This window comes from Aegilops tauschii, chromosome 2, assembly GCF_002575655.3.
Source record: "Aegilops tauschii subsp. strangulata cultivar AL8/78 chromosome 2, Aet v6.0, whole genome shotgun sequence".
Classification (NCBI taxonomy): Eukaryota; Viridiplantae; Streptophyta; class Magnoliopsida; order Poales; family Poaceae; genus Aegilops; species Aegilops tauschii.
In genome coordinates this window covers 555032684-555056871 of record NC_053036.3, presented here as the reverse complement: position 1 = coordinate 555056871, position 24188 = coordinate 555032684, and the positions used below count along the sequence as shown (strand labels likewise).

Here is a 24188-nt window from a genome sequence, read left to right as displayed (position 1 = left end):
CATGGATTTGGGAGGAGGGTTAGGATTAGTGGAACTGCCGTAATGTGAATGGACGGGACGACTAGGAGCGAACCGCCGTAGTATTGAAGGACGTGCGGGGACGAGTAGGAGCGAACTGCCAGCGTGCGAAGGGCAGGGTAGTGGCTTTCCATTCTCCCATGATACGGGCTTTCGAGAGCCCTTGGATCTGAGATCGAACGGTTGCATGGCGTGATTCTAGACCTATGGGTGAATATCCTATCCTGGAGGGTTATTCTGCAAATTTTCAGCAACTTAGCATGCGACCGTTTGATCTCAGATCCAAGGGCTGCCAGTAGCCCGTATCGTGGCCGCGCCTACCACGACCGTCGCGTCGTTCGTGCGGTCGCGCCCTTGGAGATTTAACACGGTGCGTTAGGCTATCTGATGTTGGCATGTCATACATAGTCATCACTTAGTCACTCATACTACAACAAGGTTTTGGCTATAAGGTTGGCTATAAGTGTATTTTTTTTACTTCTCTCTATCTCTTTCTTCGTACTCCCTCCGTCCCATAATATAAGAACGTTTTTGACACTAGTGTAGTGCCAAAAACGTTCTTATATTATGGGACACAGGGAGTACTAGTATTTATTGCATTTGCCAAGGAGTGACCTCTTCCAATGAAATGGTGTTGCTAAGTTTGCTTCATTTAATTAGCTATAGACTCAAAATTGCCTTTTCACCTAGGTACACGCGCTTAGCACCGTTTCTTCCTTGGGTCACCAAACTAGTCTCTCTCTTCTTGATTAACTTGCCACATCAGAATTTATGCCTATGTGGCAAGCTTAAGCACCTGTAGGAGCAAGTAAGTACAATAGTGCGCTTTACATGGCATTTTTGCATATGTGGAGGAAAGAGAGGCAAGGAAAAAGTGGAGAAGTGGGCTCTCATGCAAGAGCCAGCCTCTACTACATGGTGGAGCCTTGGGAGAGGCACCTGTATGGAGGTGGTCAGGAATCGGGAGACTCACGCCGGTCGTAGCGCCGCAGTTAAAATGATAATGGCAAGTCAAATCACGGGGCCCCACCTATCCAGCAGTACTCGCTGTCAAATCACACAGCCCTATGTTTGCAGCAGCCTACTCCCTCGTCTTCTCGCATCTCTGTCGAACCGACTAGGCGGAAGTGCCCCGCCTACCGCGCAGGAAAAGCCCGCGTAGTATACTCCCTCCGTCTAGGTGACCAAGGTGGAGAGGAAAATGAGAGAACTTAATGTTTAGTATTTGCTAAGGCTGGTTGTAATGGTACTAGCCTTAGCAATTTTGATGCGGTGTCATAGAATTAAATGAAGAAAGAGAGAGAGTTGAGTACTATGTGTCATACATGGCAATAAATAAAGTACTACATGATACTAATATATGATACATGGCGCAGGAGTACTAAGTATTATTAATACAGTTTTGCTAGAACTCATCTAGATGAGATATAATTTGGTCTCATTCATCTTTTATAGCCATTGGATGTGATGCTATATAAGATGCGTGTGTGCTGACGTGGGTTGTATTTGTTCTTGTGCAACGAACTGACCACTGCATGTCATGTTTGATAGTCTCAAGTCATTAAAAGCATACAAGCCCCACATCTCTTCTTGGTTGATTCCTCTATTTATGTCAAAAAATAAGAAACAACGTGAGAGTTAATGCACCACGCCTATGTGTTTACTATTTGGTTTTCGTAAGATGACTTAATACTCACCTAGACGGAGGGAGTATTCGATTTGACAGCGGGCGGCGCAGTTCCCGATACGGCTTTAATGCAGACGAGGGAGGGAGTAGCGGTTCCCGATATGTTGAACGACCAATGCATCCTCCTTCAATTAATGCATGAGGGAAGTAATGGGAGGAGGTCCGGGAAAAGAGGCTGCACGATGTGAATGCAACGCAGTTTGCCCTCATTGCCCTCATATAAAGGCGCCCCTCCATTCCAATGCATCTACCACATCGTACGCACCTAAGCACCTACACTAAGCGCAAAATAGCTCACTCCAGACCCATGGCAGCAATGCGCGTGAGCGGCCAGCGGCTGCGCCAGATGGTCCACGACGCCGGCCTGTGGCATGGCACCGAGGATCGTCTCCAGACGGTGTTGGAGACCGGCTGGTGGATGGCCGCCGTCGACGCCAACTATGACTCTTAGTTGGACCAGATGATCGTTGCCACCAGCAACAAGTTCACCGTCCTCAAGAAGCTCACGGACGACATCGCCGTACTCCTCCAGCCCGCGCGCCCGGGCTCCTCATTGCCTGCCACCCTAATCGGCCTCCATGGCCGGAACCTCTTTCAAGCACTGGTGGCCCTGCGACTGCCCGCCGACGCCACGAAGAATGTCCACCTGGAGGTCGCGCTCGCCGCGAGGCGCCTCGCCTTGCAAAAATTCGTCGACCTACACATCCACGTGTACGAGCAAATCGTGTACATAGGTATCTACAAGGCCAGTGAGGACACTACGACGTTGGCCTTCCTCAACCGGCTGGAAGCCTTGGATGCCTTTGCTGAGAAGCACCTCGACCTCGCCACAAAAGCCGCCGCTCCTTAGCCGCCGGTCGGTGGCCCGGCGCACTAAGTTGAGGAGGAGGAGGTCGTACGTTCGTGGATCCATCTTTCTTCTTGCCTTCTGTAACCACCACTGCGATCGCATCATCGTGGCCTTAATTCTTATTGTGTTGTTGCATTCTCGTTCCAGTCAATACCCACATGTGTGATCCCTTTGCTTAATTATATGCATCACTATAACTAGTACTCCATCCGTCAATTTATAAGTTGTGCTTACCTTTTCCATCAACTTCGTGCAACGTGCAGGCATCTTGCTAGAAACACTAGAATATGTCTATATAATCCGTATCTGATAGTCCATTTGAAATCTCAAAAAAGACAAATATTTAGGTACGGAGGGAGTAATATATTAGGAGTATATCAAAACAATAGTGATTTCTTTCAAGTTTGTGAACAAATACTACTATTCTACTACTTTGGGTCCATCGCAACGCACGGGCACATTGCTGGTAAAGGAAAAGACCTGCTGCGTTCGCGTCGCACCCCCACACGCCCGGGAATCGGGAGTACAACACGGCCCGTCCGGCACGACACATAGCTTAGGGAAGGCGTGTTGCCTAGCATTTTCACTTTCATGTGGGACCGCCGTTGAGCAAACCGACACCCCGCCCGCCGCCGGGTTGGAAAATAGAAACGAGGGGAAGATCTAGCTGTAGCACGGAAGCCAAGAAATTTGGTGTCAGACGGGACTCGTTGATAGAGTAGGAGCATTCCGTACTAGTACTACTCCTACTAGTACCAAGTTTGTACTCCTAATACTATATTACTAGTACTACCACTATACAACTAGTAGGTACGTGCACGGCACAACATCGTAGGAACAAAAAACGGGAAGATCTTGTTTTGGGTGATTTATCTTTTTTTCAATCAACGTAGTATGAATAATATGATGTGGGGGGCACCCATGAAGCTTATGTGGCTTGGTTGCATGGCTACGGAAGGTTAGAGAAAAATAAATAGATAATGTGTTTAGAGTGCACTCCACTAAATAGATATACTTTGGATCCATTGCAACGGACCGGCACATCTATATCTATACCCCCTATATAGTGTGTGAAAAACTTTGAAAGTTGGTCGTTGGATGAAGCCAATCCGACGGTACAAAGATGGCAAATCCGAGCACTACTGGCCGTTGGATATCATCCACCAGATTCTGCCACATGTATAATCTAGAAGACTCCATGGTTGAACTTAATTCATGACTTACTTTGCCACAACTAAGCTTAAGCAAAGTTATTAGTTCTTCAAAATGAGAGCCACAAGTTGGCAAGCCTAAGGGAATCTTGCCACATTTTTTGTGTGTATGTCATGTGGGGCCTTAGTGTGGCTTGCCTAAGGTGTGGCTTGAACCAAACACTCACCTAAGTTAATCAAACTTGCCTAACCTTACATTCCACCAGATTTTGCCACATGTTAGAACCCAGAAAGCTCCACATGTAGAAGCATAATGCACAAACCACCAGAATCTCATGCGTGCAATGCATGTGTACCTTACTAGTACTAGTTGGTAGTAGTAAGAAAAAAATTCCAGTTTTGGCACGAGCTCGTACTGCGGGAGCACCACAAGGCCTGCCGCAGGAGTTACATTTCCCTCTCGGGGCCCACGGGACCGAACTTAAGTGGCTTAGTGCCCGGCCTATGAGTCAATGACATGCGGACCTTAAATGCGGCTGGCCCACATGTCATTCTCATGGTGGTGGCGTGATTTGCGACTCACTCGTTCGAGATGAACCGGCCGGTGGTGGCGTGGCCGTGGCGAGGGTGCCACAGCTGGGCGTCAGGGCGTTACGAGGCGTAGATGGCCACACCGGCGGGTACTAACTGTAGTACATAAGTACTCCAGCTGAGGATTGATGCCCGGGACAAAATGTGTCACAGCCGCTGGATGAAAATTCGATGGTGCGGGAGTATGGATCGGAGCACAGCAGCGGAGCAGGCAAACCGCGTCCAATCGGGTGTGTCTGTTGTAGAAAGTTGATGGTCGCTGCAGTTCAGCTGGCCCGCATGTCATGCACACAAAGGCAGAGGAGTGGTGGGGCCGAGAGGGATGAGGGGCATGTCGGGGGGATGAGGATCCCCTGACGCGAACAATCCTGCCATTCTGTCACTGACATGTGGGACCCATAAGCGTGGGTCCCACCTGTCAGCGAAGGAAAGGCAGGGCAAGGCAGTGATAGCCACGTCAGAGGATCCATGTCCACGTCGGGGGACGTCGTGCCGTGGGTTGGAGCGGCGTCGTGGGAATCGCGTGTGGGTGTGGCAGTGGTAGAAACAAGAAACGTTATGGTTGCCGTGGTTCAACTTCCATGGACAAGCTGTCATGTCTGTTGACACATGTATATCAAAACTAGAGTGTTTATATTTCAAGCACGTGAACAAGTATTATTCTACTACTTTGGATCCATTGCAACGCACGGGCCAGCACATTGGTAGTAGTAGTGTCCATCTCTATCTCTAGAGGCCTTCCCTCGTTCATCCTTTTCTCTCACAAGATAAACTACTCATACAAATGCATCTTGATGTTCCGTGGAATGCATGAGGATGTTTCCTTGGGGGTCTCTCCAGCGCGGCGTGGCCGTAGTTGCAAGTTGACGCCCCTTGAGATGCCGACGTTGAGGGGCACTCGGATTTCCTCCGATGAGCAGGTAAGATGAGTTTGATCAGGTAGTAAATGCATTCTAAAGACTACTTCCGTGTCCATTTCCTAATTCTCCCCCTGCCCACTGTTTCACAGGTTAGGCTCGGTGCGAGTGGAGATTGGATTGCATATGTACGGGAGGGTACCAACATCAATTTGCACAACATTTACAACGGTGACACCGTTCCCGTAGAACCTTTGTCCAACATTGGGATCAGCCATGCAACGGGCCACCGCATGAATTGGTACGATGGAACCACGGTGAGATTGAATGAGATAGCACGAACCTTGCACATGGCGGTCAAAGGCGGACCATGCTGTCTGCGGCCGATTTGTTGCCGTACAAGTAGGAAGACGTTGTGCTCCTTTCTAACCGCATCTTCGCGGTGACAAACCAGGGGACTTATTTTGTATGGGACACATCCTACGATATACTCCCTCTCTCCCAGTTTATTTGTTTTGAATCTTTTCGTTTTATAAGTTTCACATTCAAATTTAGAGCTCCCCATCACATGTTGAGATTACAATGTCCATTAAATCGTTGCGTGCATGTATAGTAAAGAAACAAATCTCGAGTTTGGCACGAGTTCGTGCTGCGGGAGCACCACAAGCCCTGGCGCAGGAGTTACATTTCCCTCTCAGGGCCGTCGGGACTGAGCTTCAGCGCCTTAATTACTACACCTACCTTTGAGTCAATAACATGTGGACCCGATAGGTGACTGGTCCACATGTAATGCTCCCGTAGGCAGAGGGGCAGTGGGGCCAAGAGGGGTGAGCCGCAGGTTGGGGGACGTGTGGTTTCATGGGTTCGAGCGGCGTCGTGGGAATCGCGGGTGGCTGTGGTAGAAACTTGATGCTCGCCGCATTTTAGGTGGCCCACATGTCATGCACACAAAGGCAGAGGGGCGGTGCGGCCGAGAGGGGTGAGGCGCATGTCGGGGGGCGTGGTGTCGTGGGTTGGAGAGGCGTCGTGGGAATCGCGAGATGAAACGTGATGGTCGCCGTAGTTGAACTTCCATGGACAAGTTGTCATGTCTACGGACACATGCACTGCATACCGATCACTGGAAGGAGTAGCAGAGAAAGCTATATATGCGGATAAATAGTTCCTTATAGTCAAGCGGACCCACGCTACTACTCTGTTCCAAAGACATGCACACCATCGAAATAGTCCATCTATATCAATATACACCGAGAGGGAATAATTTTTTTACAACAGATGAAATAGTTCATCCATTCATAATGCCCTCCTGCTAGTGCAACCTTTTCTTCTTCTTCTTCTTCTTCTTCTTGTTCTCATTCTGTGTGGGAGACGTCTTCGCAACAAGCTCTTTGGACCTTGCAGCTATCTCGAAACTCACACGGGCATCGAGGGCAGCATATTTTATCCGCTCATACGTCAAGGGATAATTCTCCCATCCAGACGACCTTAATGCCACCGTCTCGTCACCCTTCTAAAGATTTGTACCGAGCACAAAATTTGCTATGTCGAATAGGGATGGTGTGTGTTTATCACAATCTTCTACAGGAATTTTGATTCTGGTTTGTAGGTCAGCGATGCTTTTCAAATCAAGGTTGTACGGCTCCAGCTTCTGTTTGTCCCCTTCGATGGCTGCCCCACAGAAGTATACGTCCTCCCGAGACAAGAAATCGTGAAGCTCACCTGGTATGGAGGGCAAGTGTATGCTGTGGTACACCAAAACATCATCTTCGAGGCACAGCTGAAGGACGGCGGCACGCTGGATCTTCCCAGGGGCACGCTCCATGTACTCTGCGTCGAGACCGATGACCCTCGTCTCTACCTTTTCGAGCCTTCGACGAGGACATGCTGGACGCTAAAAACCTGCATCTCGATCTCTTTCGCCATTTGGAACCGCTGGAACGGAGGGCTATGGTTTGGAGAATTAGGATTAGATGGCTAGTCTAACTGAAGTAGTAGATGATTATTTAAAGAGGTTAAAACAATGTGAATGCAGTGGGGTTTGGATGCAAATGAAGACGAAGGGGAGGTGAAGAAGCCGAGGAGAATTGGTTCCCGATGGAGAAGTAAATGGGAGAAGTGGCGTGCAGGCAGTTGATTAGACGGCTAGGTAGACTAAACGAAAAGGCTATGCGGGTAGACTAATGAGTCGTACTTGTTCGTGTACGTGCCCATCCTTCCTGATAGGTGGGACCTATGCAAACAGATAAAAAAATGTGTTGTAGTTTTTTTTGAGCGCGTGAGTGGGAGACACAACATTCTCTAGTTAAGGAATACTCCCTCCGTTTAGGTGAGTATAAGTCACCTTATGAAAATCAGGTTTTCCCAAAGCCTTTAGGCGTGGAGCATTAACTTCCTGCTCGATCCCCTCCCAGCCTCGTTAGCCAGCGTTCTCTTCCTCTGCTGCCGCGTTCTACCTTTCCATTTTTCCTCTTCTCAAGTGTGGAACGATCTGCATGCCGTCCTTGATGCACCAGAATGACCACTGCATGCATCGCGGCAGGGCGTTGATTGGGCATGCATGAGAATTTGGTTCTTCTTGCAATATGGATGATACCTAAACGATGAAGTGAACAGGCATGCTAGCACGGGAGACCTATTTCCGCTATACAATACTGGAGTACTCATGTTTCTACTACTAGTAGTAGTAGTAGTACAACTGTGGTACACTTGATGGTCAAAATACTATTCATCCGGTCCTCACAGTGAAGTGACAACACCCTGCGCCTGACACTAGTCCAGGCGGCGTGTTCGGGTTACCAAAGTCAGCCTCACCCTGTGCACTGCGCAGTCTGTCACCGCCGCTGTACAACACATTGGCGCCTCGCCTCGTTTCCCTCTCCACTCCCATAGCACCACTCCATCTCCATCTCCTTCTCCGTCTTCGTCTCCGTCTCCATCTCACTGTGCCCCCGTGTACCGTCGCCTCACTCGCCTCCCCCAGTACCACTATTTCCTCGCTAGCCGCTCCAGCACCAACATCCTTCTCCCCCGTAAATCAAGCCCCTTCCAAACTCCACCATGGCCGAACGCGAACCGCGTAGCATCCATATGAGCCGCGATTGGAGCAATCTCCCCAGTGACATCCTCGACCTCTGTTGTTCGTGTATGGTATGTTGAGCGCCCTGCGGCTGGCTGCATGCTCGAGGGACATGCACACGACCATCGTCGAAGCAAGGCCTAAGCTTTTCAAGACACCCTGCTTGCTGCTATCTGGTCTTGCGAGATTGGCTCACCATGATACGGAGGCGTGCATGATGCCCCTCGACTTCAATCCGATCTCCATTAGCCGAAACTTCTTTGCAGGTATGTAGTGGGTCGCCGTACATCATTTCCCTCGACATCGATCCGATCACCATTGCCCGAAACTTCTTGGCAGGTATGTACTGGGTCGGCATGAACTCCCACTGGATGGCTGCCTTCAGAGAAGACGGTAAAAAGTTGGTGCTCGTGAACTTCCAGACCTCCCATGAGATTATCCTTCCTCCGTTGGATTATATAGAGTATTACCATCGCGGTCCAAGTCATCTAGATTACTACGTCAGTTGCACGGACCTTGTTTTGCAGAAGATTGTAATCTGCCAAGTGCCCACATGACATGCGAATTACGCAGACTTCAAGCTAATTGCCTTGTTCGACCGCGGACTCGCCTATCTTTACGTCAGTGCCTTCTTTAGCTGGAGACAACTCGGCTCGCAGTGGATCATCGTCAAAGCTGATACACACTTCTGTGATGCTATTGAACACAATGGCATCATCTACGCGATCGACAAAGCAGATGGCACCACGTATTGCTGGGACGGCGCGTGTAAGTTGTTTCCGTCTCATGTTAATGATGACGCCATGACACTGTTTGAACTTTTTGTGATGATTGGCATATCCCTGTTTGAGCAGAATTTGAGTAGAACTATGGCAATGTATTAGAGACGCCATAAATCAGTTATATTTGGAATGAGTTAATTCATGCGATTGTGACCATGTCATTACAGCCAATTTGTACCCTGAATAATCAAACGGTTAGGAATATATGGATATTATCCTTATTTTATAGTAATCTATATACTACTACTAAATATGAGTGTGTATCAATGGCCATGTTAGTTTCCTCATTTTCATGATGTAGAAACATGCACCACACTGTTGGTTTCATCTAACCATACATTAGGGAAGTAAATGTGCATATGGAGAACTCTATATTTGGAAGTAGTGAAACCCTGCAATGCTTACCATGTGTACATACCTATATTCGTCCTTCAGCAATCAATGGCTAGAATAATATCCTCACAAAAATTTTGCCCACAGAACACGAGTATATAACAATTCATGGTCTGTTAGTTACCTTGAAGAATTTGTTTGTGAGGACAGAACATGATTACTCCCTCCATTCCCAAATATTTTCCTTTCTAGAGATTTTAACAAGTGACTACATACGGAGCAAAATGAGTGAATCTACACTCTAAAATATGTCTACATACATCTGTATGTTGTGTCTATTTGAAATGCCTAGAAATACAAATATTTGGGAACGGAGGGAGTACATAACATGCATGACATGGTAGTTTCCTGTGAAGAATCGATTGCGAGATAACATGAGTATAACCATGCATGACACTTCTATATTTTCGAACCCAGTATACATTTCCCTGTATTTTCCTCCCAGTTCCAACAGGGACATATCAATGCTGTTTCTTGCATTATCCTACTCATACTCTGAACAATGCTGATCTTACATTAACAATGCCTGTCCTTTTTGATATGATGCAGTGTCCCTACAGTTACGGCCCTTTGTAATCACGCCACCCTTGCCAAAAACAGGGAAGCACAACTGGTTCCTCGCTCAATCAGACGACGGCAAAAGACTGATGATCATTCAGACACATGAGCCGGAAAAGTTATATTGCAAAAACCCCACTGTATACAAGCACCGTGTAATACGTGAGTATCCGGACAGTGGCTGTTATGTCTATGAGCAGGATACCAGCTTGTTGGGGCCTTTAGGATTTTTTAGTTGGAGGCGGGTAAACAGCCTTGGTTCACACTCTCTGTTTCTCGGACTCAATTATCCGATTAACCAGGAGATCACCGTTGGCAAGGACCTTGATGGCAGAGAGGCTCTGTTTGCTATGGAAAACTGTGTCTACACGGCGAGCCCTAGGAGTTCGGGAGCAAACTCCCCTGATTGTCAACGATACAGCCTGCAGCCAAAAGAAGGTGAGAATGACAAAGGCATCCGGATTAACTTTGATCCTTGGATGTCTCAATTACGACAGGCAGTGATGTGGTTCAAGCCTTCAGGTTGATAGGTAATTGGGTTGTTGCATCGAAAGGGTGGAGTACTGGTGTCTCCGGATCACTGGTCGCTGAAGCGGGGCTGCAAATTATGATGGTGTTGGATCATCTCTTTGAATGACTTTGTTGTCTTTGCTGCTAGTTCTGGATGGGTAGTTCTTTCTTTTGTTATGCATATTCCTTGTCATTTGGTCATCCTCGTCTATGTCACTCTTACTATGTAATAGTTGCTTCTGTTTAGAATGTCATTCTCGTCTGGATCACGAGAGTCTGAGCGCTGCAGATGGGTGCGTTTTGGTGGTGTAGCAAGACTTCTTATGAACTATCATGTCTTGCTGTTTATGTCAGTAGTAGTCACTAGTCAGTGTTTGAATGTTGTATATATCGTTGTTTCGAACTGTTTATTTTCTCGATCTACTGGTGGGCTAAATGAGGGCATCACCATTCTCCAGTGTTCAGAGTATATCTCCTTTTTTCAAGTTATATAATTTGAGCTCAGTGTCTTTTCGATGATGTACACTTGTTTGGGCCAGTGAGGTGTCGTTGAATACGGGCCGAGTAGTAACGCAATGCCAAACAGGTCAATTATGACTCTCAGGCCGGGCTCTCAAAAGATCCTGAAAAAAAGGCCGGGCTCTCCAAAAAAGAAAGAATAAGGACTCTTAGGCCGACATGTGGGCGCCACCGGTGTTTTCGTGCGCTTGCGCGCCGAGAGCATATTGGTGCGTGCTCGAAATTCATGCTACCTTTTCATCCCTAGTCTCCCGCCCCTCCCCCACCTCTGGAATCTCGATTCCTACTCCAGTTCCCCCCAAATCCCCCTCCTGTACTCCCTGTACTCAAGCGCACTATCATGTCGCCGGTCAACGCGGATCTCCGAGCTGGAGATCCTGAGGTCCATCCTGCCTTCGGTCGCTGCGTGCTGTCGCTCAACAGTGGCATGGCGGCACTTGACGACCAGTTTGCCGGCAAAGTGCTGATGGTTACCATCAACGGCGACCGGCCTCCCGTCTCGCTGGACGACCTTGTCAAAGCTCTTGGCATTGCGCACGGCATCCAAATAAGTGACTTGCTCATCGAAGTCTGTCCGCCACCGGCTGATTTCTTCGTCAGGTTCCGGACAACTTTCGACTGCAGTCGTGTGTTCGAATCTTCCCGATGTTTGTTCTGCGATGGCACGCTGGTGAGCTTTGATCGGTGGCACCCAGGATGGGGCTCGATGCCCTCTGAGCTTGAGTTTTTAACAAAGCGTACCTTCCACGGCATGCCTCGATGTGCTTGGAACAGCGAGTCCATGAACGAGCTTATCAACGACCTTGGAGGTGAGCTCATAAGTATGTTTGTTCCTCCAGACAGCTGGGCTCTGACGGTTATGGCATGGATGAAGAAGCCGTCCACCATACCGAAGGTGATTGGTGTTGAGATACCGGTGCAGGAACCAGGGTTGTACTATTCGTCGCCACCAAGGCCGCCGCGGACCATGTTAGGGATGTACCTGTATCGAGTGTTCGTGCATGTCGAAGAAGTGGTCAATCCATCAATCGAAGTCCTGCCGCCGCCGCTGGTGCCAGGGGCCGTCGACGATGTCCATTACAGGAGTCAACGTCAGACTTTCCCCGTGTTGCTCGGAACGATGGATGGCACAGGGCCTAGTCCATCGCGCGGCGGAGGCCACTGCTTCTTTGGGAGAAGAGGCAGGGCTGGCTGCCTGGATGTGCTCTAATTTGAGGTAACAATTGAATCTTGTCAGATACTAGTTAAATCCGAGCTATGGGTGTGAAGCACTGATATGCCAGTACATTTGACTGTGACCTGTTCTAATTTTGTACTGGACTTTTTTTAGAATGGGTTGTACGTCAACTTAATGTGCTAGCAGAACTTATTGTGTTGTCTGTCTGTTTTCTTTGCACAACATTCAAGATATTTTCCCGTCATTGATAAAGATGATGAACCGTTATGTATGACTTCGTTGGTTTCAACATAGCCCTTCCCGTAGTGATCCACTGCTTCCATCTTGATTGTGCCGCCTGCGTGAAATTTTTGTATGCAAGTTCAGTGTGCTATGATGTTCTATATGATTGTGTCAACTATATAAGTTTTTACTGAGCATCAGCAATGCATATGGCTGAAAGATGTATTTACGAGCATCAATCGATGGGTCTCTCTCTCTCTCTCTATCTCTCTCTCTCACACACACACACGCACACACACGCGCACACGCACAAGTAGGACCCGTTGAATTATTTATTTGCTCGTGACAGCTTTTAATTAGGTTCCACTGTAATCTAAATTTTTTCTTAAGTTATTAATTGAGCTCAGTGACTTCAAAAAGTTATACACAAGCCTTGTTTGGGCCTTTCCGGTGTCGCTGAATGTGGGCTGAGTAATCATGTTAGGTTGTACTATACTACACAGGCCTTTTTTTCAAGATCAGCAATGCAACTGGGCCGACAGTTGTACACAATATCCGGGTCAACTTGTTATTCTCCGCCCCGCTGGGCTATAAACTTTCCTAGGAGGTATGCATTAGGTTTAACAAGAAAATGGACTTTAAGAAATAATAAATGGGATGTAATTATAATAACTCGACAGTTACTATGCACCAAACACGTAATTAGTTTGAAAAATATATTATTTTTGGAATTTGAAATTTTTAATTTCATTACTTGTTGCGCGCGCAATATTTCGTTGGATTTTAACGTAATACAACTTTATTTTAAAATTATATTTAACCTGACTAGAAATTTCGGATAAAAATATTTCGGATCCCATCAAAATGTGGGAATTTTTTTTGAATTCTGTTTTGAGCGGTTGTTTGAAATTATTAATCGTTGTCCTAGCTAGAAGTTGGGCTGTACTTTTAACAAACTGTAAATGGGCTGTAGTAAATTCCATTAGAATTAAAAAATGGGATGTACATTCTTACAAATCGCAAATGGGCTATATGTTCTCTGCCAAATCCGAGCTGTGGGCCTACTAAGTTGACGCGTACCAAGGGCTTTGTCAATTTAGTCAATATAAACAATTCTAGCTGCAGTGATCGTACGATGTCCATCCAACGACCGTAGTGCTTCTTCAACCTCTGGTCTTCTTGCTCCAGCCGCCCAAAGCAGCGCCGGTCATGTCGCGTGCTCCTGCCTCCCGTGGCCGGCTGTGATGCCGCGGAGGCCTCACCGCCCCGTTGTACTCCCACCGCTGGCCAGGCCATCCCTCTACTCACCCACACCCCATGTTATTCTGCGGCGACGGCAGCCTCACACCGCGCGGGCTTCCACTACTGCGTCTTCCCCGGCTCTGCGTCGTCCCCTTCCTAGGCCTCGCCGTCGTCCAGACCACCGCCCTGGTGCTCTCGGCGCGGCGTGGTCAACATGGTCAACGACCGTCTTCCATCGAAAGAGTACTGTACGTGGAGAGGCTGACAGCTGGGTCCAGGCGGCCGCAAGGAAGTGCCTCCTTATTACGCGCAAAATAATTATTCCTTCACCTGACAGCAGGGACCCACCGGACGGGCCACCTTATTTCGCTAAAAAAATGTTCCCCCCTGACTGCTGGGACCCACCTGACGGGCCAGCGTATTTCGCGAAAAAAACGTTCCCCCCGCTGTCAGCTCGGACCCACCGGAAGTGCCTCCTTATTACGCACAAAAAAAGGAATATTCCCCCTGCTAGATGGGACCCACCATGGTGGGAGGCTGACTTGTGGGCCTACTAAGTTGACTGGGACGGGGGCCTTTGTCAACTTTAGTCAATATGAACGATTCTAGCTCCAGTGACCGTACGATGTCCATCCAACGGCCGTAGTGCTTCTTCAACCTCTGGTCTTCTTGCTCCAGCCGCCCAAAGCAGCGCCGGTCGTGCCGCATGCTCCTGCCTCCCGTGGCCGGCTGTGCTGCCGCGGAGGCCTCACCGCCCCCTACTATTCCCACCGCTGGCCAGGCCCTGCGGCGACGGCAGCCTCACACCGCAGCCGAACCAGTGAACCCTCGAACTCCTCTCCGCGTGGGCTTCCACTGCCGCGTCTTCCCCGGCTCCCCGTCGTCCCCTTCCTAGGCCTGGCCGTCGTCCACCGCCCTGGTGCTCTCGGCGCGGCGTGGTCAACATGGCCAAGGAACGACTTCCATCGGACGTGGACTGTACGTGGAGAGGCTGACAGCTGGGTCCACGACCGCAGCAAGGAAGTGCCTCCTTATTACGCGGAAAATAATGATTCCTCCACCTGACAGCTGGGACCCACCGGACGGGCCACTGTATTTTGCGAAAAAAACGTTTCCCCCTGACTGCTGGGACCCACCAGCTACATCTTCGCACGCAAGGGAAGTGCGTCCGGGCAAAAAAAACGATTCGCCCCCCTGACTGCTGGGACCCACCAGCTACATCTTCGCAGGCAAGGAAGTGCCTGACGGTCGGGACCAACCTGGTCAAAGCGTACGTAGCGTTGTCGTTCTGGTCGCGAACGTGTACGTACATATATACTGGTGGATGTAGAGGCGCGTACGTGTCGTAGTAGAGGCGCGCACGTAGCATGTACACGTACGTACAGCGGCCAGGGTGCAAGAAAGAAAATACGGCCACGTATGTGTACATACAGGCGGGGTCTCGAACGCCTACTCGCGCATACGTACGGCCAGGGCTCGTGTACATGGCTGGGTCGGAATGGAGAAACAGCGTCGTCGTCGTGTTCATGGGGAGGCAACGGAATGCGTCGTGTTCATGGGGAGGCAACGGAATGCGTCGTGTTCATCGGGAGGCAACGGAACGCGTGGGAGCCAACCGGCTGGGTCGGAACGGAATGTGTGGTCGTGTTCATCGGGAGGGCTTGGACGGAACAGGCAATGGAAACGAGGCCTGGCGTACCACAAAACGGAGGAAACGGACCTCCTACATTCGGAACAGGGTCCTGTTGATCGGGAGGGGTGTGGCGTACCGCAAAATGAAGGAAACGGACCTCCTACGTTCGGAACGGGGTCCTGTTGATCGGGAGGGGTCTGGCGTACCGCAAAACGGAGGAAACGGACCTCCTATGGTCGAAACGGGGGTCCTGTTGATCGGGAGGGGTGTGGCGTACCGCAAAACGGACGAAACGGACCTCCTACGGTTGAAACGGGGGTCCTGTTGATCGGGAGGGGTGTGGCGTACCGCAAAACGGACGAAACGGACCTCCTACGGTCGAAACGAGGGTCCTGTTCATCGGGAGGGGTGTGGCGTACCGCAAAACGGGACTCCACGGGATACTGTTCATCTCCACCGTCGACCTCCTCCAGCCTCCACGGGCTACCGTCGACCTCCTCCAGCCTCCACGGGCTCCTGTTCATCGAGCCTCCACCGCGCGCTACTCCACCAGCTACTGTTCAACCACCCCTCCACGGGCACCCCTCCACCGTCTACTGTTCATCCAGCCCTCCACACCACGGGGTCCTGTTCAACCACCCCTCCACGGGCGCCCCTCCACCGTCTACTGTTCATGCAGCCCTCCACCACACCACGGGGTCCTGTCCATCCAGAGGCAACGCCACCGCTCACTGTTCATCCACCCCCCCCCCCCCCCGGCAACGCTCACTGTTCATCCAATCGATCGGCTTCAGTTAGCAGCAGTAGCGAAGGAATTGCTCGATCGGGTTCAGTTAACAGCCATCGATCGATCGCTTGGGTTCAGTAACGCGTAGCCTGCAGTGCAATCGCTTGGGTTCAGTTAGAGCCCAACGCCTCGCTCGGGTTCAGTTAGAGCCAACGCCTCGCACACACGCGCGTACGTGTACGAGAGAAACGCGCATCGTTCGGCCCCCGACCTCCCACCGTAACCGGGAACTCCCCGAAATTTTCCTCCCCCTCGCTTCTACCACGGTTTTTTCCGTCATGGACGGCCCAAAGAATGTCATGCAGCTGCGTCTCCGGCCCGCCCAGGACGAAAAGCCCATTTTCTGTCATGATTTTTTGTCATAGAAGTAGGAGCCCACCACATCTATGATGATACCGGGTTTTGTCACAATTATCATCATATGTATGACAGAAAAAATTTCGTTCGGCCCAAAATGTCACAGATGTGTCTTTTTTTGTAGTGATGGATGTATGCAACGTCATGTTTCATATAGTAAATTTAAAGAACACTACAAAAGGATAACAACTTGGTGCTGCAAAACTAGGCAATAACTAAAATCAACCACTCACAAAAACCATTTCCTCCCGAAAAAACAGTGTGCTACTTTAATGTTGAACACAAGGCGACTACTGCCCCTAATTAGTGCAACTGTCGATCACCCCTCCCATGAACTGCCCAAGTCAGATGCATCCCCTGACCCTCCCCTCGCAAATTTGCAGGGAAAAATCTAAGCAGCTAACATCGAATTTATGAACAACTCCCAAAGTCAGATGCATCCCCTGACCCTCCCCTCGCAAAAATTTGCGGCAAAAACTAAGCAACTAGCATCAAATTTATGAGCAACTGCCATCAAAATTATGAGCAAACTGCCACCAGTCAGATGCATCCCCTTACCCTGCCCCTCCATCTTGCAAATTACAGGAAAAAACCTAAGCATCTGCCATCGAAATTATGAGCAACTGCGTCCTGAGAAGCAAGCAACATCGAAAAAACGAACCCTATGCCCCAGTCACTAGGATTCGGTCGCGTGTATCCCCCTTGCAGCGACTCAATCCAGCCTACCCCCAGCACAAACCCACCCCCACCCCCTTCCCCCCGCCATAGCGGCGCCATGCCCTTCCAATCATTGACGACGCGGAGCCCGAGGATGCCATGGACAACCTCGTGCCCGCCCCCTCACCGAAACCCTAACTCCATGGAGTGCAACATGGGAGCAGAGCGAGAAAATAGGAGGGAATAGGTGCGAGGTTTACCTCCGCCTGCAGCCGGAGACTCGCGGCGCTCGCGGACGGCCTCCCGCACCGGCGACTCCGCGCCGGATCCACCACCGCAGCACCCCGCCTCATCGCGCCGTTGCTAGAGGAGAGGAAGGGGGAGGGAGACGAGTTCGAATGAAATCTGCGGGTGCGGGCGGGCGGTTTCGAACAAGACGAGCAGGGGATGCGGGGCAGTTTTCGCCTGGAATAAAGGGTCGGGCCCACCACGCGCCGCACGCCTCGCGCAATCCCGTAACGGGCACCTGGTCGGGACGCGTCGCGCGCAGGGAGATCGCCACGCTGCATCAGAAGGCTGCAGTGCGTGCGGTCGTGTCAACGAACGAGCGCAGCTGCACGAGTCAGACTTTAGGTAAATTTAATATTTTCCCTGTTACGGCTATGGTTTGGATAGGTTAGGCTGATATCATATTAGAAGAGATAGAGGGAAAGGATTGGCGTAATGCATTGGATTTTGTATTGAGCCTCACGGACGAGTATATATAGGAGTATGAACTTGAAGGGCCAGACGCCTCTCCTAGAGATAACGTAGGAGACGGCAAATCCTAAACTATCAAATACATGTAAAACCAAATGTATCTCTAACAATTAGAAACCGAAGAGAGAGGGGCCCACCATTGGAAATCAGGGGGACGCCGATTTGTGGGAGAAGAGTCCGTAGGTCTAATCCTATGGTGCTATCCGTAAGTGTAGCATTTTTTGTTAGGTAAAGATGTAAGTTAAATGAAAATGCATTGGCTCAAGGATTTTTGTCTCATGAAACAAGGCTAATTTGCGAATCTTTACACAATATTAAACCAGGCGGGCATCCACTCCCATCAAACAAACCGCAGCTCTAATACCTACGAAATGAACGGTCTGATAGCTACATAATCTAATTATCTAATTTTCCAATTGACAAGCAGCACACACTCTAATTCTACACGTTATGTTGATCAAGATCTGAACTCTCAGTCTCAGATGACGGGGCATCCGTCCACCAGCACGCCCTTGGCGGTGGGGCAGGCGGCGAGGTCGCAGTACTCGCCCCTGGAGCCCCACCAGTCGAGCTGGTGGCCCCAGCTGGTGAGCGCGAAGTAGAGGAGCACCCCCATGATGGCCACGCCGCCGTCCATGGCCGCCGACAGCACGTAGTTGTACCGCTTCCACCACCCCTTGCGGTACCGGAACACGAAGAAGTTGAACACAAAGCCGACGAAGCCCCACGCCGTGTAGTTGAGCGCCGACGCCGGCGGCATCATGGCCGTGCCCCCCAGGATGACGGGCAGGTTGATGAGGCTGATCCAGCCGGCGTGCCGCGGCAACGCCTTGGCGAAGAGCCACACCACCACCGGCCCGGCCAGCCCGATGAGGAAGAACCAGTTGAGCGCCGAGTAGTAGCCGAGCGGCCCGAAGATGCGGCGCGGGCCGACGAGGCCCCAGATCACGGACGCGTCGAAGAAGACGTGGTCGCCCGGGCACGTCCACGGGCTGCCCTCCGGGAGCTGGCCCTTCTCGCAGATGTGCGGCACGGTGGTCAGCAGCCACCACGCCACCACCGTGTTCACCGTCGACGCCACCACCGTCCCCACGAACTGAACATGAATAGAGTGTTGGTTGGACTTGGACGTACGTACAAGATAAATCTCTGAGGGCTTAACAATTTGTAATCAGCGTGCAGTTCCGTACCTGCACCAGGAACATGGATCTTGGGGGGATCTTCATGTAGTGGCCGAGCTTGAAGTCGGTAAGGAAGGACACGGCCTGGTTCATACTCATGTAGCCGTACACCTTGAAGCACACGTTGGCGATGGGCTTTCCCGGCATGATCAGACCCCAGCAATACTCCGTGATGATATTCAACCCCGGTGTCTGCAATTAATCCAACGCCACAACTGATTAGCGATACGATTGTGCACGTCGACCGACGACACACGGTCGGTCAGCATAAGCATGTAGTACCGTGTTTGTGGTTGCGGTGATGACGCTAATGGGGAGCGTGAAGACGAAGGCTATGGCGCAGGCAATGAGGAGGCCCCACCACGGCAGCTGCACCTCCTCCTTGAACACGGTGCAGAGGACCAAGGATACCGCCATGGACACCGCGAGCAGGATGTAGAACCACCAGTTGGGTATGTCGTCGTACCTCTTCATGAGCCTCGCGTGCACGTCCATCTTGCCCTTGTACGACTCCCGGAACCTCTGGTACATCTCCCTTCACGCAGAAATTAACAACTCAATCAAACACTCAATACACAGCACTTATATAACAGCTGAGATCAATCATCGATCGGCATGCATCTACGACGACGAAAGGAAATGAAATGAACATACTTGCCGTAGAAGCATGCGACGTGGGTGAAGGTGGCGGCGATGGTGGCGAAGCCGAGGCCGTAGCTGACGGCGAAGAAGAGGCTGAGGTGGATCCTGCCCTGCCGCGCGTAGGCGTCCATGTCGATCTCGAACCTGTCGTTGACGATGGCGTGGATGTCGTAGAGCTGGCCGTGGGCGTCGAAGAGCTCGTTGGAGAAGAGCGGGTAGCTGCTGGCGCTGTAGAGGTTGATTACCCAGTAGGCGACGGGCAGCATGATGTAGATGAGCAGGACGTAGCCGACGAGGACGTTGGCGGTGGCGAAGAAGGGCGTCACCAGCGGGCTCCCCAGCCAGGAGACCACCGTGGCCCAGTCGAGGGTGAAGGCGCCGATGCCGAGCCCGTTGAGGCCGGACCCGATCTGCTGCATGGTGATGGACTTGGGGAACACCCAGCACACCCACGAGACGGCCGTCAGCGTCGGGAACAGGTACCCCGGCACCGTGTACCACGCGAAGCTGCAGATGAGCGCGATCAGGAAGAACTTGCCCCGCGTCATCCGCCGCTTCTCCTTCTCGTGCATCGCCCTGCCACAGATTTCTCTCAGATCAGATCAGATCGATATGCATGGGCAATGCAATCTCATCGTCGTCACTTCAAATTGATTAGGTTACACTAGACCAAATCATCGATCAGGGACGTAGGTACCTCATGAGAGAAACCTGCACCAGACTCGTCGGCCACCACATGTGCGCCGGCTCCACCACGTACTTCCTCATCAGCCCTGCCCAGCCGTACCCCAACACCTATATATACGTTGTAACCATGGATGGAACACCGATCAGATTCGTAAAAGCACAGTTAGATCGGGTGAAACAACAAACAGATCTACTAATAGGTCACCTGGGTCGTGATGACGAGGAGCAAGCTGGTGACGAAGGAGATGTTGCGCTTGTAGAAGGCCTTGATGATGGTGACGATGCCGATGGCGTAGGCGTTGCCGCCGCCGAAGGAGGCGCCGGCGTTGGCGAAGATGGAGATCAGCACGTGCTCCTTCACGTTGAAGGGCCCCGGGTTCACCGAGCACTCCCGCCCGAACACCCTGAACTTCTTCTCCGGCAGCACCCGCGCCAAGAAGTGCCCGATCGGCAGCGCCGCCACCTGCATCCATCCATCCATGCATGCGCGATCCGTGAATTCCCCGTGCATAATCTGCAGGCGCGGTCTACTGAGTGAGTAGAGAGTACTGACCTGGATGGTGATCTGGCTTATGATGATGGGCTCGGCGCGGTAGGCGAAGAACTGGTTGAGGAAGGAGAGGAGGGCGCAGGAGAGGAAGCCCATCGTCCACATCCGGAACGTCCAGACCGGCAGCGACGGGTCGTCGGTCACCGGCACGGTCAGCCGGACCTGCTCCACCGGGGACGCGTCGTCCTCGTCGCCCGCGCCGCCGGCACGTTCGATCTCCATTGCGGCTTGCGAGAGAGACAGATCAGAGTCTGAACAGTTCAAGAACGAGGTTGTCGGCTATAAATACAAGCGGTTTGTTTAGATCCATTGACCAGAATCTGAGATTCTCTAACTAACTAGTTCCCTTTCCTGTTTTTCCGTCGACATTTCTGCGATTTTTATGTTCGTCCGATAGCGCGCAGCGGGTTCGGCTCAGGTGCAGGGGTCACCGCATCTATTATGGTGCAGGCCCAATCAGTGCTTGCCACATATGCTTGTAGGCTCAGGCTATTAATTGTTAATTCTTTTAATCCTTATCTCGTCCCGTTCGTTTCGGACGCTTCATTCTTTCTTCAATTTCACGATGAACTTCGCCGGATTCACACAGCACATAACAGCATATGCTCGATCGTCACCTTTCTTAACATGTCATCACCCCAACCTTTCAGACTAAAACGTGATGTATTTTTTTATGGACATGTGCTCAGAGCATGCAGGCACTCCTAAATGCCATCGACTTGAGTACACACTCCTCGATGCCATTGATCAAATGAGATCTATAACGTTGTTTTCTCATCGTGCTCGTGCCCAACTCCGACCGACCAGTACTTTTGAGCATCCGATGGAAAGATTCTTCAGCAGGTTAGCAAGCATGGCGAACGGTCCTCGAGCAGGCACTCACCGTGGGCCGATGGAGATTAGCTGTTGAATGGACAAGCAGAGATAAGGATTTGCAAGTTTGCAATAGCAGCAGTGAAGAGATAATAATCGACTTCGAAATTGGAGAGAGAATGGAGATTCCGAAACGAAAGGGATTAGAGGAGGATTAAGAGAATTAATAATGAATTGCCCCGGCCTACAAGCATACGTGGGACGCACTGATTGGGCCTGCGCCATAATAGGTGCGGTGACCCCTGCACCTGAGCCAAACCCGCGCGCAGCGGTCCCTGCATTCCTCCGGCTGGGTTTAGTGGGCTCGTCGGTGTCTTCAAAGTTCAAACTCGTTTGAACGAACCCAGTAGACCACTGGGCCGCCCGTATAAAAATCATCCTGACCCGTGTCACGCCTGGTCACGTTTTAGACGAGAGCAATCATGTGTGATTAGGCCAGCCGGGAGATCTTCATTTCGTCCCCGTAAATATTGTGACAGGTTAATAATGTCTTAAGAAAACTAGTTAACGAGCGCTCCTTCGGGAGCCTCGCAACGATCAGCGCCACTTGGCGCGCTCTCAGCCATTCGCCACGTGTCGCGCTCTGGACGCTCCCTCCGAATTTTGTTTTTTTATTTTTCCGCACGCGTTTTCGGCTTTTTAAACGGTTTTTTTCCGGGTTTTTTCGACATTTTGGTTCTGATCCTGAGCTGCCATCCACGCACGAATACCCTCGTTTAAAAGAATATTTTTGGTGTAGAAAGTCTCAAATTCAGGATCTTTCGCTGCACGGATTTCCTGGGAAACAAAGTCATAGGCACGTAAGTTCAGAGCCCCCCGTCTTCCTTAGATTTTCGATAAAAAAATAAAAAACAATTGCGCGAAAAAAACACGTTTTCTTTTTTTTTTCTTTCGCAAAAGTCACGGTTTTTCTTCCGCGAGAGGCACATTTGTGCTTTAGCGAGAGTCACGGCCGTGCCTTTCGGAAACGGAAAAAAAAACGCGTTTTCTGTTTTTTTTCTTTCGCGAGAGTCACGGCCGTGCCTTTCGGAAAGGGAAAAACAAAACGCTTTTTCTGTTTTTTTTCTTTCACGGGAGTCACGGTCTTGCTTCCGCGAGAGGCACGGTTTTGCTTTCGAGAGTCACGGCCGTGCCTCTCGGAAAGGGAAAAAAATACGCGTTTTCTATTTTTTCTTTTTTCGCGAGAGGCACGGCCGTGACTCTCGCGAAAGCACGGTTACGGTTTTGCTTTCGCGAGAGGCACGGTTGTGCTTTCGCGAGAGTCACGGCCGTGCCTCTCGGAAACGGAAAAAACACGTTTTCTGTTTTTTTTCTTCCAGGAGAGTCATGGTTTTGCTTCCATGAGAGGCACGGTTGTGATTTCGCGAGAGGCACGGGCGTGCCTTTTTCGGAAAGAAAAACCGTGCTCCCGGTTCGGTTTTTTCGCCCGGGTTTTTTCGTCCGGTTTTTTTCATGGAAAAAAATTCGTCAAAACCTATCAACATGGGATCTAGTTTTGAAGATCTCGACGCGAGGAATCCAATGGTGAAAACGGTTCGAGATTTGGACGCATGGCTTAAGAGATAAAACGTTTTGAATAAACGAATCTACGAATAAGGAAAACTTCCAGGTTCCGACAAGTGGCGCGCTGCATGTGCGCCATTTGTCGCGACCTGGGAAAGTGGAGTGTTCTTTGCAACGAGTACTCCTTAATTAGTGATTTCGGTTTTAGACTTAGAGGTTCGTGCCCACCTTTTCATTACAGTTTTGCTTCTCTCTAAATTCTCAGGAAAAAAATTGCTCCTCTCTTTCTTTTCCTCTTCTCTGTTCTCCTTCCTGTCCCCAACGAAAAGTGCTCTGCTTTTAATCCACCATTCCCCTCCAATATGTTTTTTTAGGAAAAAGCCATCATGGCTAACTTTATTTATAATTTAACCAATCACTTACATCGTCCGTTAAGAGTTCCAAAATAAATGCCGGAGGTGAGTCCAACCACAAGTTCGGTGGATCTACACGTCCATTTTGCGCTAGCACATGAGCTACCATATTAGATTCACAATTACAATGCTCTGAAATGACCTTCCCGAAATCGAGTACCAGTAACCGGCAAACCTCCAGAATTGGAGCTGCTATTGTGGAGTGGCTCGTATTTTGCTGTAGAGTTTCGACAAGATTCAAACAGTCCATCTGTACCAGAATGGAGTTGCAGCCAACACAATTAGCAAGTTTTAGACCTTCTACTAGGGCTGCAGCTTCGGCAGTAAAAGCATCTGGCACATGATCAAGCTTTGTTGTAGCCGCACAGACGAACATACCCGCACTATCTCGGATGACTGCACCACACGCACCCATATTATCATCATCCGAAAACGCAGCATCAACATTCAGAGCCAGTTGATTTTGTAGAGGTTTTTTCCATCTGTTCAAACGCGGAGTTACAGGCATTTTAC

General features: G+C 50.4%; 1 protein-coding gene across 1 annotated transcript; it reads right to left on the bottom strand.

Annotated features, from left to right (window-relative positions):
• Positions 1–18304: 18304 nt before the first annotated feature.
• Positions 18305–21108, bottom strand: LOC109785515 (oligopeptide transporter 4-like). The gene is made up of 7 exons (XM_020344107.1): positions 20890–21108; positions 20542–20799; positions 20347–20444; positions 19662–20225; positions 19290–19542; positions 19017–19199; positions 18305–18922 (listed from the first exon to the last, which is right to left on the bottom strand). The coding sequence occupies exons 1-7, from the start codon at positions 21106–21108 to the stop codon at positions 18305–18307; spliced, it is 2193 nt and encodes a 730-aa protein (XP_020199696.1).
• Between the last annotated feature and the right edge of the window lie 3080 nt (positions 21109–24188).